This window comes from Taudactylus pleione, unplaced genomic scaffold (assembly GCF_031769625.1).
Source record: "Taudactylus pleione unplaced genomic scaffold, aTauple2 ptg001357l, whole genome shotgun sequence".
Taxonomy (NCBI): Eukaryota; Metazoa; Chordata; class Amphibia; order Anura; family Myobatrachidae; genus Taudactylus; species Taudactylus pleione.
This window is the reverse complement of record NW_028285757.1, coordinates 189,876-207,045: the sequence shown is the minus strand read 5'-3', so window position 1 is coordinate 207,045 and position 17,170 is coordinate 189,876. Positions and strand designations below refer to the sequence as shown.

Sequence of the window (17,170 nt, the reverse complement as noted above, 5' to 3'; positions counted from 1 at the left end):
AATTGTGTGCGCAGTAGCCGCACGTGCATCAACAAAGTAATGCCAAGCGTGCGCCTGTGTCATAAGTAAAGGGCCGGCTGCCTTGACCGTTAAAGGGTTCTGTAACCAACAAAGTACACTCCAGTCCAAACCAAAAAAAAAATTATTTTCTGTGTTTGTGAATTGTGTGCGCAGTAGCCGCACGTGCATCAACAAAGTAGTGCCAAGCGTGCGCCTGTGTCATAAGTAAAGGGCCGGCTGGCTTGACCGTTAAAGGGTGCTGTAACCCCCGAAAGTACAGTCCAGTCCAAACCAAAAAAAAAATTATTTTCTGTGTTTGTGAATTGTGTGCGCAGTAGCCGCACGTGCATCAACAAAGTAGTGCCAAGCGTGCGCCTGTGTCATAAGTAAAGGGCCGGCTGGCTTGACCGTTAAAGGGTGCTGTAACCCCCAAAGTACACTCCAGTCCAAACCAAAAAAAAAAATATTTTCTGTGTTTGTGAATTGTGTGCGCAGTAGCCGCACGTGCATCAACAAAGTAGTGCCAAGCGTGCGCCTGTGTCATAAGTAAAGGGCCGGCTGGCTAGACCGTTAAAGGGTGCTGTAACCCCCGAAAGTACACTCCAGTCCAAACCAAAAAAAAAATTATTTTCTGTGTTTGTGAATTGTGTGCGCAGTAGCCGCACGTGCATCAACAAAGTAGTGCCAAGCGTGCGCCTGTGTCATAAGTAAAGGGCCGGCTGGCTTGACCGTTAAAGGGTTCTGTAACCCCCAAAGTACACTCCAAACCAAAAAAATATATATTTTCTGTGTTTGTGACTTGTGTGCACTGTGGCTGCACGTGCATCAACAAAGGAGCAGCGCCAAGCGTGCGCCTGTGTCCCATAAGTAAAGAGCCGGCTGGCTCATTTCTTAAAGGGTGGTGTAACCCACAAAGTGCACTACTCTCCAGCAAAAATAAAAAAATATTTTCAGTGTTTGTGTGCGCTTTAGCCGCACGTATATATATCAATATAACATAAATGGAGGACCAAACTTTCTCCGATAAAAATAAAATAGGGAAAGATCAAGAACCACTTCCTCCTAGTGCTGTTGCTGCTGCTGGGAGTTGTTCATCATCCCAGAGAGGAAGTAGGAATATCACTACTTTTACTAAACAATTGACCCTCCAACAGTCCCTAGCGATGAGGATGAAGTACGACAGCAGTCATCCTGAAGCAAAACGTATAACTGAGGCCTTGACTGCTATGTTGGTGTTAGACGTGCGTCCGGTATCCGACATTAGTGCAGTGGGATTTAGACAATTGATGGAGGTAGTGTGTCCTCGGTTCCAAATCCCGTCTAGATTCCACCTGCATCCTCAAAGCAGCAGCGACAAGCGTGCGTCTGTCTGTTAAAGGGTGGTGACACCCTCAAAGTGTGCTACACAAACAATTAAAATATTGTTCTTTTTTTTTCTGTCTTTGTGAATTGTGTGGGCTGTAGCCGCACCTGCATCCTTAAAGCAGCAGCGACAAGCGTGCGTCTGTCTGTTAAAGGGTGGTGACACCCTCAAAGTGTTCTACACAAACAATTAAAATATTGTTCTTTTTTTTTCGGTCTTTGTGAAATGTGTGGGCTGTAGCCGCACCTGCATCCTTAAAGCAGCAGCGACAAGCGTGCGTCTGTCTGTTAAAGGGTGGTGTAACTCTCAAAGTGCTCCAAAAAATAAAAAACTATTTTTTTTATGTGTTTGTGACTTGTGTGCGATGTAGCCGCACTTGCATCCTCAAAGCAGCAGCGACAAGCGTGGTCTGTCTGTTAAAGGGTGGTGACACCCTCAAAGTGTGCTACACAAACAATTAAAATATTGTTCTTTTTTTTTCTGTCTTTGTGAATTGTGTGGGCTGTAGCCGCACCTGCATCCTTAAAGCAGCAGCGACAAGCGTGCGTCTGTCTGTTAAAGGGTGGTGACACCCTCAAAGTGTGCTACACAAACAATTAAAATATTGTTCTTTTTTTTTCGGTCTTTGTGAAATGTGTGGGCTGTAGCCGCACCTGCATCCTTAAAGCAGCAGCGACAAGCGTGCGTCTGTCTGTTAAAGGGTGGTGTAGCCCTCAAAGTGTGCTCCACAAACAATAAAAATCTTCTTTTTTTTTTCTGTCTTTGTGAATTGTGTGGGCTGTAGCCGCACTTGAATCCCCAAAGCAGCAGCGACAAGCGTGCGTCTGTCTGTTAAAGGATTACATCAGTGACAGCATCCAAGTAGGCATGTCAGACAGTCCGTACCTGTACTGGCAGGAAAAAGAAGCAATTTGGAGGTCCCTGTACAAACTGGCTCTATTTTACCTGAGTTGCCCCCCCTCCAGTGTGTACTCCGAAAGAGTGTTTAGTGCAGCCGGGAACCTTGTCAGCGAAAGGCGTAGGAGGTTGCTTCCACAAAATGTGGAGAAGATGATGTTCATAAAATGAATTATCAACTCTTCCAGGGAGACCAGCCTCCTGAACGTACAGAGGGACCTGTGGTTCCAGCAGGGACGAATTAATACTCTGTGAGGATGAGGATGTACACACTGAAGAGGGTGAGGAATCGGTGGATGAGGAGGATGAGGATGACATCTTGCCTCCGTAGAGCCAGTTTGTGCAGGGACAGATAAATTGCCAGCTTGTTTTGTGGGGGCCCAAACGAACCAATCATTTCAGCCACAGTTGTGTGGCAGACCCTGGCGCTGAAATGATTGGTTTGTTAAAGTGTGCATGTCCTGTTTATACAACATAAGGGTGGGTGGGAGGGCCCAAGGACAATTCCATCTTGCACCTCTTTTTTTTCTTTGCATTATGTACAGTTTGGGGCCTAGTTTTTCAATACCATCCTGTCTGCCACTGCAGTTTCACGCCTAGATGGGTCACGTGTTTGTGCCGCCCACTCGTGTCGCTTAGCATAGTCATCCAGCTACCTCGGTGCAACCTTTTGGACATAAAAACACTATTGTGAGGTGTGAGGTATTCAGAATAGACTGGAAATGAGTGGAAATTAAGGTTATTGAGGTTAATAATAGCATAGGAGCTGAAAAACCTACAAATTCTGTGATTTTAGCTGTTTTTATGCTTTTTTTCAAAAAAATACAGATCCAAAACACAAAACCCAGAACCCAGAACCCAAAACACGGAAGGGTGGTTTTGGCAAAACCAATCCAGATCCAAAACACGAAGAAAGATCCAGATCCAAAACCAAAACACAAAACACGAAAAGTGGCCGGTGCACACCCCTAATATATATATATATACACAGTTCAGTGTGGGACTAATCTACCTTCTGCTCTGCAGAGAAAAAGGGAATTACTCAACCCTCACAAGTGCAGAGATGTTTTCTATATAAAGGAAAAAGCGCTGCAGACAGTATAATATTAAAAAAGGATTTATTATCTACCATATATATTAGATACTACCAGCTGATAAAAAAATATACAATAATACACCATAATAAACCATCGATCTCCCAAAGGAGCATGCATTGTTAAGATTATTTAAACATTATACGTTTCTTGTCTGCTAAGAAATAGTACAAGCATCCATGCTTGCAGTAACGGTTTTTACTGTGAGACAGCATTTCTGCTGGAGTCAGTCATGCAACTTTTGTACTAGTAAAACTAAAGTGATCGCTGAGACAACGGTACAAAATCTCTCTATAAAGACTCATTGGATACAACATTGGAGATAACTTTTTTGTTGATTGGAAAAAAAGAGAAACAATTTACACACGGAGCGATCAGCCAGCGATACGATATCGCTGGCTGATCGTCTTGCAGCCTCCCTGGTGTGCTGGATGATCGATATCGATCATCCAGCACACCACTTACTCACCGTCGACTTTATACTACCTGCGATCAACGGTCTCTATAGTAACTTGCTCGTTATCAAGCAAGTTGACCGGCATGCACGACCGATGGACGATATCGCTATCGTCCATACGTGGCCACGCAACGTTATCGTTCAAATCGTACACTTAAATTGCTGCGTGTATACGCAGCATTAGACTGCCTTTGGATGATTCCAATTAACAACATTATTTGAGAGGAGACTGTCTCAGGTGCCGCTCTGATTAACAGAGTTGCTGCAAGTGTGGATGCTTGTACTGTTTCTTAGCAGAGAAAAAAAAATGTATAATGTTTAAATAATATTAAGAATGCATGCTTCTTTGTGATATGGATGGTTTATTATGCTGTATTATTGTATATTTCTTATCAGTATCTAATATATATGGTAGATAATAAATCATTTTTAATATAATACTGTCTGCCAGAGCTTTCTACTTTATATAAAAAAATTTACTGTGAATGAACACTAATACCTTAACGGACAAAGGGCCGTATTCAATTTGAGGCAAAATGTCGGAATTGGCAATAATTTATCGCCGATTACATCATTTTCGCCGACTTCAATTATTCCCGTATTCAATTACATTGACTTTTCGCTGGTGCGAAAAGTCAATGTAAAAAAACGGGGATAAGATTTCACCAGCCTTCGGCTAGCGAAAAAAAGTGCAGAACTGGGGTTTAGGGTTGCAGGCTTAAAAAAAATAGCCTGCGCCCCTGTGAATGTCCCCTAAAAAAGATATGTGTAAAAAAAAAAAATCGGGACACCCCAAAAAATGACCTTTAAATTTGGGGTGAAAAAAAAAATTATGGAACACACATCTAAAATAGCCAAATTAAATCCAGAGGGGTTCTCTTATATGCGGCAGGTGATTTCTTCATTGCCGGGGTAGTGGCAGGTACATTTTGGAAGAATTTTTTTAAATAATTTTAGGGACTTTAAAATATGCTTGCACCCATTTTCATGCACCCCAAATTTGACGCAAAAACCTATGTGTGCTATTCTTCACCACTTCTTCAATAGCCGCATTTATGCACCTGCCACAGTGTTTACAAACCCCAACTTCTTTCAGCAGGCTAAAATGGGGGTACCCATAATGATCCCCCATGTCTGGATATCTTTAGGGGGACATTTCCCGAAAAGTCCCGATTTATTTCCGATAATTACCTTTCCGCCGGCTACGGTTTTCGCTGCTTCCTAATTGAATATGGGGATAAAACAGGCATGCGCCCGATACTTTATCCCCGGAAAACCACCGATGTGGAGCGAAAAGTCCAGCATGGTTTTTTCGCTCCCTAATTGAATATGGCCCAAAAGCCTCAACAATGCAGTAATGAGTTTATACTAATATCAACCAATGTGCAATCACATTTAGTTTTGCACATCATTTTCTCTGCAATAGGAAACTTTTCTGCGAAAGTGGGAACTGTTTAACCTAAAACGGAAATTAATGCTCTACAGTTTGGTTTTTATTGCATGAATGTCATCATTGGTTTGGCATTTTATTATTTATAGGCAGTTATTTTAATGCAAAAAATTCAAAACAGTATCTTCTATTTCAATGCTACAATAAATTCTGTTCTGTCAGTGAAACAACATTTGACAACACTTTGTCTCCTGTGCCATAAAAACCTTTACTAAAACACAAATATCATTATTCAAGTAATGCTGATTAGAACTGAACTCTGTTTCTTCACTTCAGAATCTTCGTGGAAGCATTGACAGTGCAATATCCTTTATAAATGACCAATATCCATCTCTGACGAAACCGTATTCTATTGCAATCACTTCATATGCACTGGCCAGAGCTGGACACCTGCAGGACACAGGGAGACTGATGTCTGCATCTACAGGTATAGTAATGGCACCTGCAGGACATAACACATAGGACACAGGGAGACCAATGTCTGCATCTACAGGTATAGTAATGGCACCTGCAGGACATAACACATAGGACACAGGGAGACTGACGTCTGCATCTACAGGTATAGTAATGGCACCTGCAGGACATAACACATAGGACACAGGGAGACTGATGTCTGCATCTACAGGTATAGTAATGGCACCTGCAGAACATAAAACATACGACACAGGGAGACTGACGTCTGCATCTACAGGTATAGTAATGGCACCTGCAGGACATAACACATAGGACACAGGGAGACTGACGTCTGCATCTACAGGTATAGTAATGGCACCTGCAGGACATAACACATAGGACACAGGGAGACTGATGTCTGCATCTACAGGTATAGTAATGGCACCTGCAGAACATAAAACATACGACACAGGGAGACTGACGTCTGCATCTGCAGGTATAGTAATGGCACCTGCAGGACATAACACATAGGACACAGGGAGACTGATGTCTGCATCTATAGGTATAGTAATGGCACCTGCAGGACATAACACATAAGATATATTACATGGACTCTTCTCATCCATATACCTCTATATCAACCTGTTGTTTTGCTCATTAGGTTACAGGTAATTTGTTCCCTTAAATATAGGGATAAGTATACTATTTCTTACTAATTCTAAACATAAAGGTCTCATCCTTCCAATTTCTTCAGATATAAATTACCTAACCTATGGTCAAAATAAAATAATACAGATTTTGAAAACAAAGCAAATACACACTTTGGCCCTGATTCAGAGCCGGACGCTCTGACCAGAGCGCTCGCTCTGAATCAGGGCCCTCCTCCATTAAAATGGAACGTCCTCCTGGATGATCTTATAGCTGTGGGTCACCACCCACAGCATATACGAGCGTGCAAAAAGATGGTCGCGATGGTCTTGACCATCGCGACCATCGGACTTGCGAGGGAAACCCTGCGGTCGGGTTTCCCAGCCACAAGCCCTGGAGTGATTTTGGCTCTATCAGAGCCAAAATCACTCCCACTGACATCACTAGTGATGTCAGTGGGGCCAGCTTCAGACGGTAGGCGTTCCCATGGGACGCCTTCGTCTGGCAGGCTCGCCCCCGGCACATCGACATCGACAGCACGCCCCCTTTGGTGCGAGACCCCGAGCGATGGAAAGCCCGTCGCTCGCCGGGTCTCGCACCTGCGCACGACGGTGCTCCCTCCGTCGTGCGCATGCACAGTGGGGATCATCGACCCACTTGCGAGCGTACTGCCGCTCGCGAGTGGGTCTGAATGACCCCCTTTATCTTGCATGCATCTTATCATACAATCAGCCTGTGCACAAATGCATGTGGGAGATGGGACAGACCTTGCCAATTATTACATAGATTACATACAGTATGTGCTATGTAATGAACTGTTCACAAACAGTGTATTCTAGCACCTTGGAAATACTTTATGTATTGATGGTGTATATATGCTTCTGCCTTTAAATCTCTTACCAGGTAACAGTCACTGGGTAGAGCCGGGCTCCCACCACTTATCCCTGGAGGCTACATCCTATGCAATCCTCGCACTTCTCCAGCTAAAAAAATTTCAGCAGTGTGGAGCAGCAGTACAATGGATAACAGAGCAGCAATTCCGTGGAGAAGTTTGGGGATCAACACAAGTATGTAACTCCTACATTCCTCTCACATAGACAGACTGTATAAATGTAAAGAGTTCAACTGGGTGTGAAAGAGTCTAAGTTAGGTGCACATCACCAGAGCCGTAACTAGCGGTCTGGCCGCCCAATGCAGGCCACACCCCCTCTATGTGATGTTACATAGAGGGGGTGGTGCCACGGTCACCGGGAATTGCAGCAATCCTCAGGATGCTCCGGGCAGCAGCAAGGGCAGCGGTGTTCACACCTGAAGCGTCCTAAGGACGCTCCAGGTGGCACTGCTGCAAGGATTCTGGGTGCCTTTCCAGGCAGTGGCGGTTCTAGGCACTGGCTAGCTGGGCCATCGTCCGGAGCCCAGCCCTGCCTGAATGCCTCATCAGAGGAGAACCTTACCACACCCTCCCGCTGCCGTTATTGTGTAAACACACAGAGAGAGGAAAGGGAAATGGCAGTGCAGCACAGACGGTGCTCGGCACAGGGAAGCCTAGCGCCGGTCCTGTTTCCAGGCACCCTGCTAGCCAGGTGTAGGAGCCGTGGGTGAGCCACGGTGCTGCCCACAGACCCCTGCGCCCTGTGCGGCTGCATCGCTTGCACACCCCTAGTTACAGCAATGGACATCACCATCAATTGGTCCAATAAACAACTTGGTCATTGTGTATCCCAAAATTTCTCAAGTTAAGATAATCTTGAGCGTCTAATTGACAAATCATAGAAGTTAGCAAATATTTTGTTGGGATAAACAGTAGTCTATGATGTACTTATATTGTAATGTTGGGATAACTAGTTCTCTATCTGTTACAGTACATTAGTATTGTAAAATGGGCAACCTATGAGAGCTTTCTTCAACTCGTAAGTCTTCCCCCTGACTAAGCAACACACACAAATAAACCCATAAATTAGTTATATGGTGCCAAGGATGTATGAATTTAAAATTATATTGGAAATACATATATTAATCTTACAACTTATACAGTGACGCCAAGAGTTACCACCTGATGTTTTTGAAAGTCTATTGTCCAATGTAGTAAAAAAAAAACACATAATATTCATTAATTGTTAAAATAATTGTAAATATAAATATATAAGTATGTGAAAGTCTAGTTATCCTTTTTAATTATTTCATATTTGTGTAGAAAAAATGATTCCTTCACTTATAAAGAAATCTCCAGCTTTGCAGAGAAATGTGTCAGGTTTAAAAGCTTTCTACAGTAAGAAGTGACCGCAAACTAATCATCTAATATATTACCAGCATTTACCAGTAGCTAGAATTCTCTGCATAGAAGGAGGATTTGGGATCAATGATTTATTGGTGAACAGTGTATTCCACATAGTGGACCTTCTGTTCTCTGGGAGATTCATTCCTGAAGAAAGAACTCAGCTCCTGACATTGGGCCTGGCTCAGCAAGGATTGCAATTGCAAAGCTGCACACAGGCAGCACACAGGCAGCACACAGGCACACAGGCAGCTCACAGGCACACAGGCAGCACATAAGCACACAGGCACACAGGCAGCTCACAGGCACACAGGCTCACAGGCCGCACACAGGCAGCACACAGGCACACAGGCAGCTCACAGGCACACAGGCAGCACATAAGCACACAGGCAGCACAGAGGCAGCACACAGGCACGCAGGCAGCACACAAGCACACAGGCAGCACACAGGCAGCTTTGCAATTCAATACTTGCTATTTTGCAAATGCAGTAGGAGGTGTATGACACCCCTGCTGCATTGGCGATCCCAGCACTGCGACGGAGGTCGCAGGCTGGGATCACCATCACGACCATCTGCAGACGCGATGGTGGCCGGTGCCGGGCCACCAGCAAGCTGAGTAAGCCTCAGTTTACTCAGGCTTGAATGGCTTGCGAGCCCAGAGCACTACGTTGGTCGACACAGTCCCTAGGCTTGCCACTCCTGGAAAACGTGGCAGACACACACCCCGTTTCCGGGAAAGCCAGCCTCCCCCCACACCGTCCTTTAAATGCCTCTGCCTTTCAATCAAGCAGAGTCATAGAAGGGTCTACGTGTGACTACGCAGGACCCATTCTGCACAGGAATCTGCGATTAGTAGTGCACAGCTAGGGCTGGTACAAATGCTGACACTAGTGTTGAAGACTCCTCTCTCAGAGGACTGTGGTCATTGCATTTGTGTAGGTCTATACTCCTCTGAATATTAGCAGATGTTGGCATGGGGCTTCCAATTACAGGAAAGGTTGGGAACTGCGTCCAAATTACCTTCAACTCAGAATCAGGCCGATATTTCTACTTACTCTCTACAAAAGTTTAAAATAGATGACCATGTATTTAATTAATTATTTATATATACTGTATTTATTGTGTTTCTGGTTTGTCATTATTTTCTATTTTATGAATGATTGTGAATTACAATATATGTTTTACCAAAACTGAATAACTAAGAAAGATACCCATCTGAATTTTACATACTTCTATATTAATATTAATATTTTTTTTTTATAATGTAAACATATCTTACACCTCAATAAATAAGCTATATACCTCATATTCTGGTCTCTACAACTACTACACTGACAATTGATTTAAATCAATAGGTACAACACATCGCCAGTAGCTAATGGGTTAATAGAATATTGTATTTTTATCTGATAATTAGACGTCTGATCTACATATTTGCAGTTGTTGTTTTTTTTTCTGTTGTAGCTGTTCACTCATTATTTTTATAAACGTACCCTCGAGCATACATAGACTGGCTGCTTGTTATTTAATATTATGGGTCTATAGTAGCACAGGAGGTAATTGAACTAGAGTTCCATGCATTTCTCTCACAGTCATTAGTATTGCTACCTCCCAGCACTGGCACCAGGGGTATGATTCCGGCCAGAGTGTCTGTATGTGCACTACCACCAAGACCACAAGAGAGGAATAAATAATTGATTTTGCACAAGACAAGCATATACAATGGGTGTATCATTTCAATTAGTATGAGGGAGACATGGCAGCCTAGAGATGACTATCGACAATCGATGATTCATAATCATCGATGGTTTATGGCTGATGTTGAATGCTTTTACCATCAATGGGGGAGAACCAGATGATTTCCCTTCATCGATGGCACAGCATAACCAAATGTTTTTTGTTTTCTTTTACAAGGTGTCGGGAGTATACTGTATCTCTGGCCCTGACACCCACAAAGCTTCTCCTCCAGGTTCTGATTGGCCCACGGGTCAGTCAGTCAAAGAACAGGGATGACCATTGGTTGGTGAAACAATTTATGGTCATCCATTGCATGGTTAGTAAGCCATTGATGGCCTTCCCTTTGGCAACCCAGGTGCTAGAGTGGGTGTGGCCAAACCAGGGAGAGGGGTCATGTCAGATTGTTATTACTTCGCTAAGTGTTAAAATGTGCAAGCTCTGGTAATTAGTACCTGCTTTACCCCACACTGTGTATATGTGCCTGTGAGAAAGTTGGCCAGATCTTAATAAATAATACATCTCAGTACAATGCTACAGTATTTAATAATAATAATAATAATAATAATAATAATAATAATGTTTGGAGGCAAAAGTTATATATGATTGAAAAGCATATCTTTAAAATAACAGTTTCCCCTGCTTTTGTCAATGTTGTGTTTTCATGTAGCAGATCCTATACATTGTCTTACATCTCTGTGTTCTAGGCTACAATCATGGTGTTCCAAGCTCTTGCTCAGTATCAGATAGATGTCCCACCTACAAAGGATTTGGATATGGACGTCTCTTTCCAGCTCCCCGGCAGATCATCAAGTACAACTCATCGCATTAATCTTAATAATGCCTTGCTGGCACGATCGGACCAGGTGAGAACTTACATGATGATATGGGGAATGATAAACGTTGTACTTATCCTCGTGATGCAGATATTGGAATGTGGGAAATGTCTACAATATACTCAGAATATAATGTTACATTGGCTTAGCTTAGCTTCTGGAAATGTTTTAATGTTTTAACTGAAGAAATATGTCTCTCTACAGACAGCAATAAATGGAGAATTTGAGGTCACTGCAAAAGGCAAAGGACAAGGCACTTTAAGGGTGAGTGTAGTATAGAAATGTTTACATATATATTTACTTTTTTATGGTTTTATGAATTACATTCTGTTAATGTAATCATTCATGGGCAAAATGTAAAAAAATATATATTCTCGTCAGTGATTTCTGTCTCGATGTAAGGTAATTATAAAATCTAATTAATTTACAATTATTCGATTACAGTGTATTGGATCATTATATCACAAGTTGGTAAATCTGATTGGAAATAAAACACAGTCTGATTGGAAATAAAACACAATCTGATTGGAAATAAAACATAGTCAGTCTGTGCCGTTATCCCTTGACTGTACTGTTGGTGTCCCATGACCACAAAATTAGCCAGAGATTGGCCAGATCAATTTAGCCACTTGTATTTTATATTGATCCTATTTTGTATAGTGCAGATCTGTCCTTTATTACTGTTTCTTCAGTCGTTCCAAAAAGTCCTTCTCAGCGTGCCAGGTCCCGTATAACTTGGCCTGCGCTGAGCATGTTTCCCCCTCAAAATGTGGATTTTATACGTATAAATGGAAAAGAAAAATCTTTGAAGCACATAATAAAATTTTTAGCTTACACTGATATAGTTCATGTGCAGCATTTCTACATCTGTGTGTGACTGACTCTAATTCTGTGTAAGAAGTGCTAGATGGCTTTTTCATTTAGTTTAATCTGCAATTCTATTATTATTAAAGTCTCAGCCTAGTGTCTTTAGTACTTTATAAGTGGCTTTTCACTGTGTCTGAAATGCAACTAAGGTCGGATTCAAATAAAAGGCGAAATCTGTCAATTTCGCCTTCGTTGGCAAAATCGTCTGTCAGATCGGCCAATTTTGTGGCTGATATCGGCTGAGATTGGGCGATCTGATGGCCGATTTGCCAACGACTGTGATGTTGTGAAAAATGCATTTAACCCATTTAGTCTGGTATTTCGGGGGGGGCCATAAGGATGCAACAAGATTTTTAAACATCGCATATGGCTGGCCTAGGTGTTTTTGTGAAACCGTTAGAAAAATGCCTGCGCCAGCTGTGTGCAATGTTTAAAATACTTAGCATATCCTTACAGCCCCCCTGATTGTAGAGGGGAGTACACCAGGGGTCATCTTAGGAACCTCTTTTGGCCTATCGTCTAGTGGACTGGTCTCTTCCCTTCACATCGGTACAGATATAGTACTGTATTAAGAAAAGTAATACTCCTCAGGTTTTTTGTGTAAAGTTATATAAAATTAAAAAATACCTTTACTTTTATAACTAAATATCAGATTTGGAATATTCATTTCAAATAATGTTAAGAATTCACACTTTTTGGTACTTTTATAACATCCTTAGCACTGATTCCAAAATGAACACCTCTCTTATTTACTTTCTAAGTTACTGCTAAATCTTAACTTTAAAACTCAATATCACCAATTTACTTACTTAAACTCCTGAACAAAATACAGTATAGTTTTACCAAAACCTTAGTAAGTCATCTTGCTCCCCTCCCTTTCACATTCTCCTGTAACAAATGCTAGTAAATAATGCTTTACTTATACTTTAAATAAAGTCATGTTCACAATAATCTCAAACTTATGGCCAATGTTGGTGCACTTTTGTAGTTTTGTTGGACACATAGGGCTGAATGTAATAGGGTGACAGTTTAAAAACTGTGAGAGTTTAGCAGTAAACTCTCACACGTTTTAAAGTTGGCCAATGTAATAGAGTACGAGAACATGCAAACTCGCATGTTTTTCAGACTCAAAAAACTCTCACGATTTAAACTCTCATCGAGATGTTTTCCCATTTTGAAGATAAAACTCGACCAATATGAAAGTTTATTGCCAAACTCTCAATTTTTCTAAACTCTCACCCTATTACATTTGGCTCTATAGGGTAAATTTACTAAAGTGAGAGTTTTTAGAAGTGGAGATGTTACCTATAGAAGACTGTGCTGATTAATTTCATATGCAACACTTGTATATCTGTGTGCGACTGAGTCTGAATCTGTATGCAAAGTGCAAGTGCTATGTTACATTGGCCACACCAAGTTCCATTGTGCTTCATATACAGATATATCAGATGTTTCATTTCAAATTAAATAGCACAGTCTGCTTGTCTCCTGGTGCATCCTGGTTGTGGTGGAGGGGTAGACACATTGCAACTAAAATGTACTTGCAGGTGATATCCTTCACAAGCATAGATATACGAGACCAGGTGGCTCACACCACATGGCATATTGAGGCTAGATGTATGAGGACCAGGGACATGCAGTCAGGGTAGGCAGGGGAGGCAGTGCCTCCCCTGTCATACTCCTGAAATTTTATATAAAAATTATTAGATTAATACAAAGAAGATATTTCTAACTTATAAACATCTTCTTTGTTTATTGTAATATTTTTTATAGTTAACACTCACCAGCTTTGTAGAGCACCTCCCTGGGACTGCAGAGAGATGAGACATTAACAGCTCAGCCTCGCTTCTGTATAGTCAGACACTGCTTGCAGAGCTGGGGTTGGGGCCACACCAGTAAGCTGCACAGAAAGAAAGCTAATAGAGGCATGCCTTTGAGAATGGGGGGCATGCCTTGAGCACTGATGGATGTATCACATGACCAGGAAGTGCACTGCATTGTTTAGAGATGGAGCTAGTCAGCAGTAGCAAGAGAAGACACAGTGATGCAGGTAGGAGAATCAAAGGACACTGAAGCTTAGTGTAGTGAGGATAGAATTACAGTGAGTAGGGGTTTCCAAGCACTCAGACCCATCTCCATGTGTGCCTCCCCAGCCATTGACCTTACTGCACTTCACTGATGAGGACTCATCTGTTCATTTATAGTACCAGTTATATGTACGGTATTATCATAGAAATAGAGAGACTGTGTGTAATTAGCATCATATATGTGATAAAACTGATTATTGGTCATTGTTTTTCACTGACAATGTTATTATCTTTCCAGGTGGTGTCTGTGTATTACGCTCTTAAGACAGAAGAGGAGACAGCATGTAAAAATTTTGATCTATCTGTGACAATTAAAGATGAACCTTTAGGTGAGTATGTGTGTTCTTATAATGTACAGTAGCATCTAGTGTCTGTATGGCTATAAAGAGAAGGCATCATTTATATCTAGAACAATTTCCAATACACCAATACATTTTTTAATTTCTTATGCTATCTGTACGGTACTACAAGATTTCACGATTGTGTTACCAGGTATTTAGTGGTATATTTTGATTTTCACTTTAGTCCTTAGTTCGGCCTGACTTATCTACTTCCCATGTACAGCCAATTGACCACACATGTAGAGTACAAGTTTAGGCAGACAACGGAGGACCCTTAGGGGTATATTTAATAAATTGAGAGTTTTTAGAAGTGGAGATGTTGCCCATAGCAATCAATCAGATTCTACTTAATATGTAACTATCACCTTCTAGAATATAATAGCTAAAATCTGATTGGTTGCTATGGGCAACATCTCCAATTCTAAAAACTCTCACTTTAGTAAATTTACTCCTAAGACTCATCTCCAGCACAACTCTTCTTAAAAGTATAGGCTACACTGGTTATTTGAAGGTTATGCTCCAATCCACAACAAAAACAATGGTGACTGTGGTTATTTTCATTACTTCGCTAAACTCAGGAGACATCTCTGCTTTAAGCTTTTGTAAATTGCAGTGTTAGGTTGATGGACAAACCATAAGGTCGTAGTAATAATATTATTGTGAGTCATCAGCTAGGTCAGGGATGGGGAATTTCAGGTCCGCGGGCCATATAAGAACCGTGGAATCATTTGGTGTGGCCCTCAGAGCTTTTTTCTGCTAGTCTCATTTGGCTAGCAGGGTGCCTAGATTGGCACCCTGCAGCCAGAATCTATGCAGCAGTTCTGCCTGGAGCGTCCTTAGGACACTTGAGACGGTCACACTGCTGCCCTTACAGCTCCCTGGAGCATCCTCAGGATGTACTGGGCATTGCTGTAATCACTGGCGATTGTGGCCCTGCTCCCATGTGACTTCTCATGGAGGGGGCATGGCATGAAAATAATGTTATATATACAGTATCAAAATGGCCCTCGGCAGATAAAAGGTTCTCCACCCCTGAGCGGAGAGAGAGAAGGAGCAGACACAGTACTGTATAAATTGAGAGATATGGGACAGAGGCCCTGATTCAGAGCCGGACGCTCTGACAGAGCGCTCGCTCTGAATCAGGGCCCTCCTTCTACTTTTTTAGAGCGGCCTCCTGGTCGCTCGCATAGCTGTGGGTGACCACCCACAGCTATAGCGAGCGGCCATGATGATGGTCACGATGGTCAAGACCATCGCGACCATCGGGCTTGCGACGAGACCCTTGTGGTAGGGTCTCGTTGCTGCAAGCCCAAGAGTGCTTTTGACTCTAACAGAGCCAAAAGCACTCCCACTGACGTCACTTGTGAGGTCAGTGGGGCCGGCCCCATACGGTAGGCGTTCCCATGGGAACGCCTCCGTCTGGGCAGACACGCACCTGGCCCGCCCACCAAAAGGGGGCGTGCTGTCACTCAACAATGACAGCACGCCCCCTTTGTAGCGAGACCCGGAGCGACGGCTTCCCTGTCGCTATCCGGGTCTCGCGCATGCGCACTGGGCCAACATCGACCTGCTTGCGAGCGTATAGCGCTCGAGAGCGGGTCTGAATCAGGCCCAGAGTTGTAATTTCAAGGGTATTAGCAGAGAGGGATGTGAGAATAGATGGGGCAGATAGCAGTTACATCATGGTGAGGTAGAGTTAGGAGTAGTGGAAGGGCAGACACAGTACTATTAAGTGAGTGGACAGCAATGTATTGGGAGAACAGGGTGTCAGAACAAATGGATTCAGAGATACCAAGAAACTAAATTAAAATTTGTGTGTGACTTTATGCAGGAATTGAGAATTTAAAAGACCTATATTTATTACAGTATCTCTAATGTAATTATAAATCTGTCTACACAGTTCAGGGTCCAGAAGGCACAAAATCAACTGTCTCCATCACCATCTGCACCAGGTAAGTCATATTATTTACTAGTTACGCTGTCATGTTATTTATAGGTACACCAAATTCTATTTCTACTAATAATGTATATTACAATGGAGCACATGCCAGGGATAATAGACAGCCAGACTATAGTTTATTACATTTAAGGTTCAATATACTGTAGTTAATAAAATATATGAATAAAAAAAGTACAATAAAAGATGCAAGAAAAAATATAACAAACATTAAAAAGAAACTGCAGTAAAATTTCAGATCCCGATAATATATCTAATAATAACTGGTATTAAATACAAACTTTAGGGAGCATGGATTGTTGGTCAAGATGCCAAACCCTGGCTTTACTTGCTGCTATCTGGGTTCCTGATGCTGGTTCCACCTTGCACCTAGGAGATCCGCTGCTCTGGAGCCATAAGCTTTTGATTGGTGCAGCATGTGCCACATTGGAGGCAGCTAATTGAATGAGTCCTATATTTTGCCATGAAGAACTGGGCTGGATTTTCCCTGTCCTATTGTTATACTGCTCTGACTGCCCACTTGCATCCTGCCTTACCAGCCACATCTCAGCAGCTACTGTACCTCCCTGTCTTACTTCAAGGCCCTAGTGATCTCCTGCCTGCCATCTCTGGAGGCTTCCTGAACATCCAGGGTCACCGCTACTGGTGGAACCCACCTGTCATGTATCCTCAGTGTTGTGGGGTGCGCTGCCATTCTGTGACTCCTGGTGCTCTCTTTGTCGCTCCTGTCATATACTTGTGCGTGCCCAACTGCAGAGACGACCTCTTGGG

General features: G+C 42.5%; 1 protein-coding gene across 1 annotated transcript in view; it reads left to right on the top strand.

Moving 5' to 3' along the window:
• Nucleotides 1–17,170, top strand: part of LOC148443004 (complement C3-like) — a 124,351-nt gene that overhangs the window by 86,884 nt on the left and 20,297 nt on the right. The window contains exons 28-33 of the mRNA XM_088463399.1: nucleotides 5,538–5,688; nucleotides 7,206–7,369; nucleotides 11,019–11,177; nucleotides 11,352–11,411; nucleotides 14,340–14,430; nucleotides 16,343–16,394. Coding sequence (XP_088319525.1) covers nucleotides 5,538–5,688; nucleotides 7,206–7,369; nucleotides 11,019–11,177; nucleotides 11,352–11,411; nucleotides 14,340–14,430; nucleotides 16,343–16,394 — 677 coding nt within the window. The remainder of the gene's footprint in view (nucleotides 1–5,537; nucleotides 5,689–7,205; nucleotides 7,370–11,018; nucleotides 11,178–11,351; nucleotides 11,412–14,339; nucleotides 14,431–16,342; nucleotides 16,395–17,170) is intronic.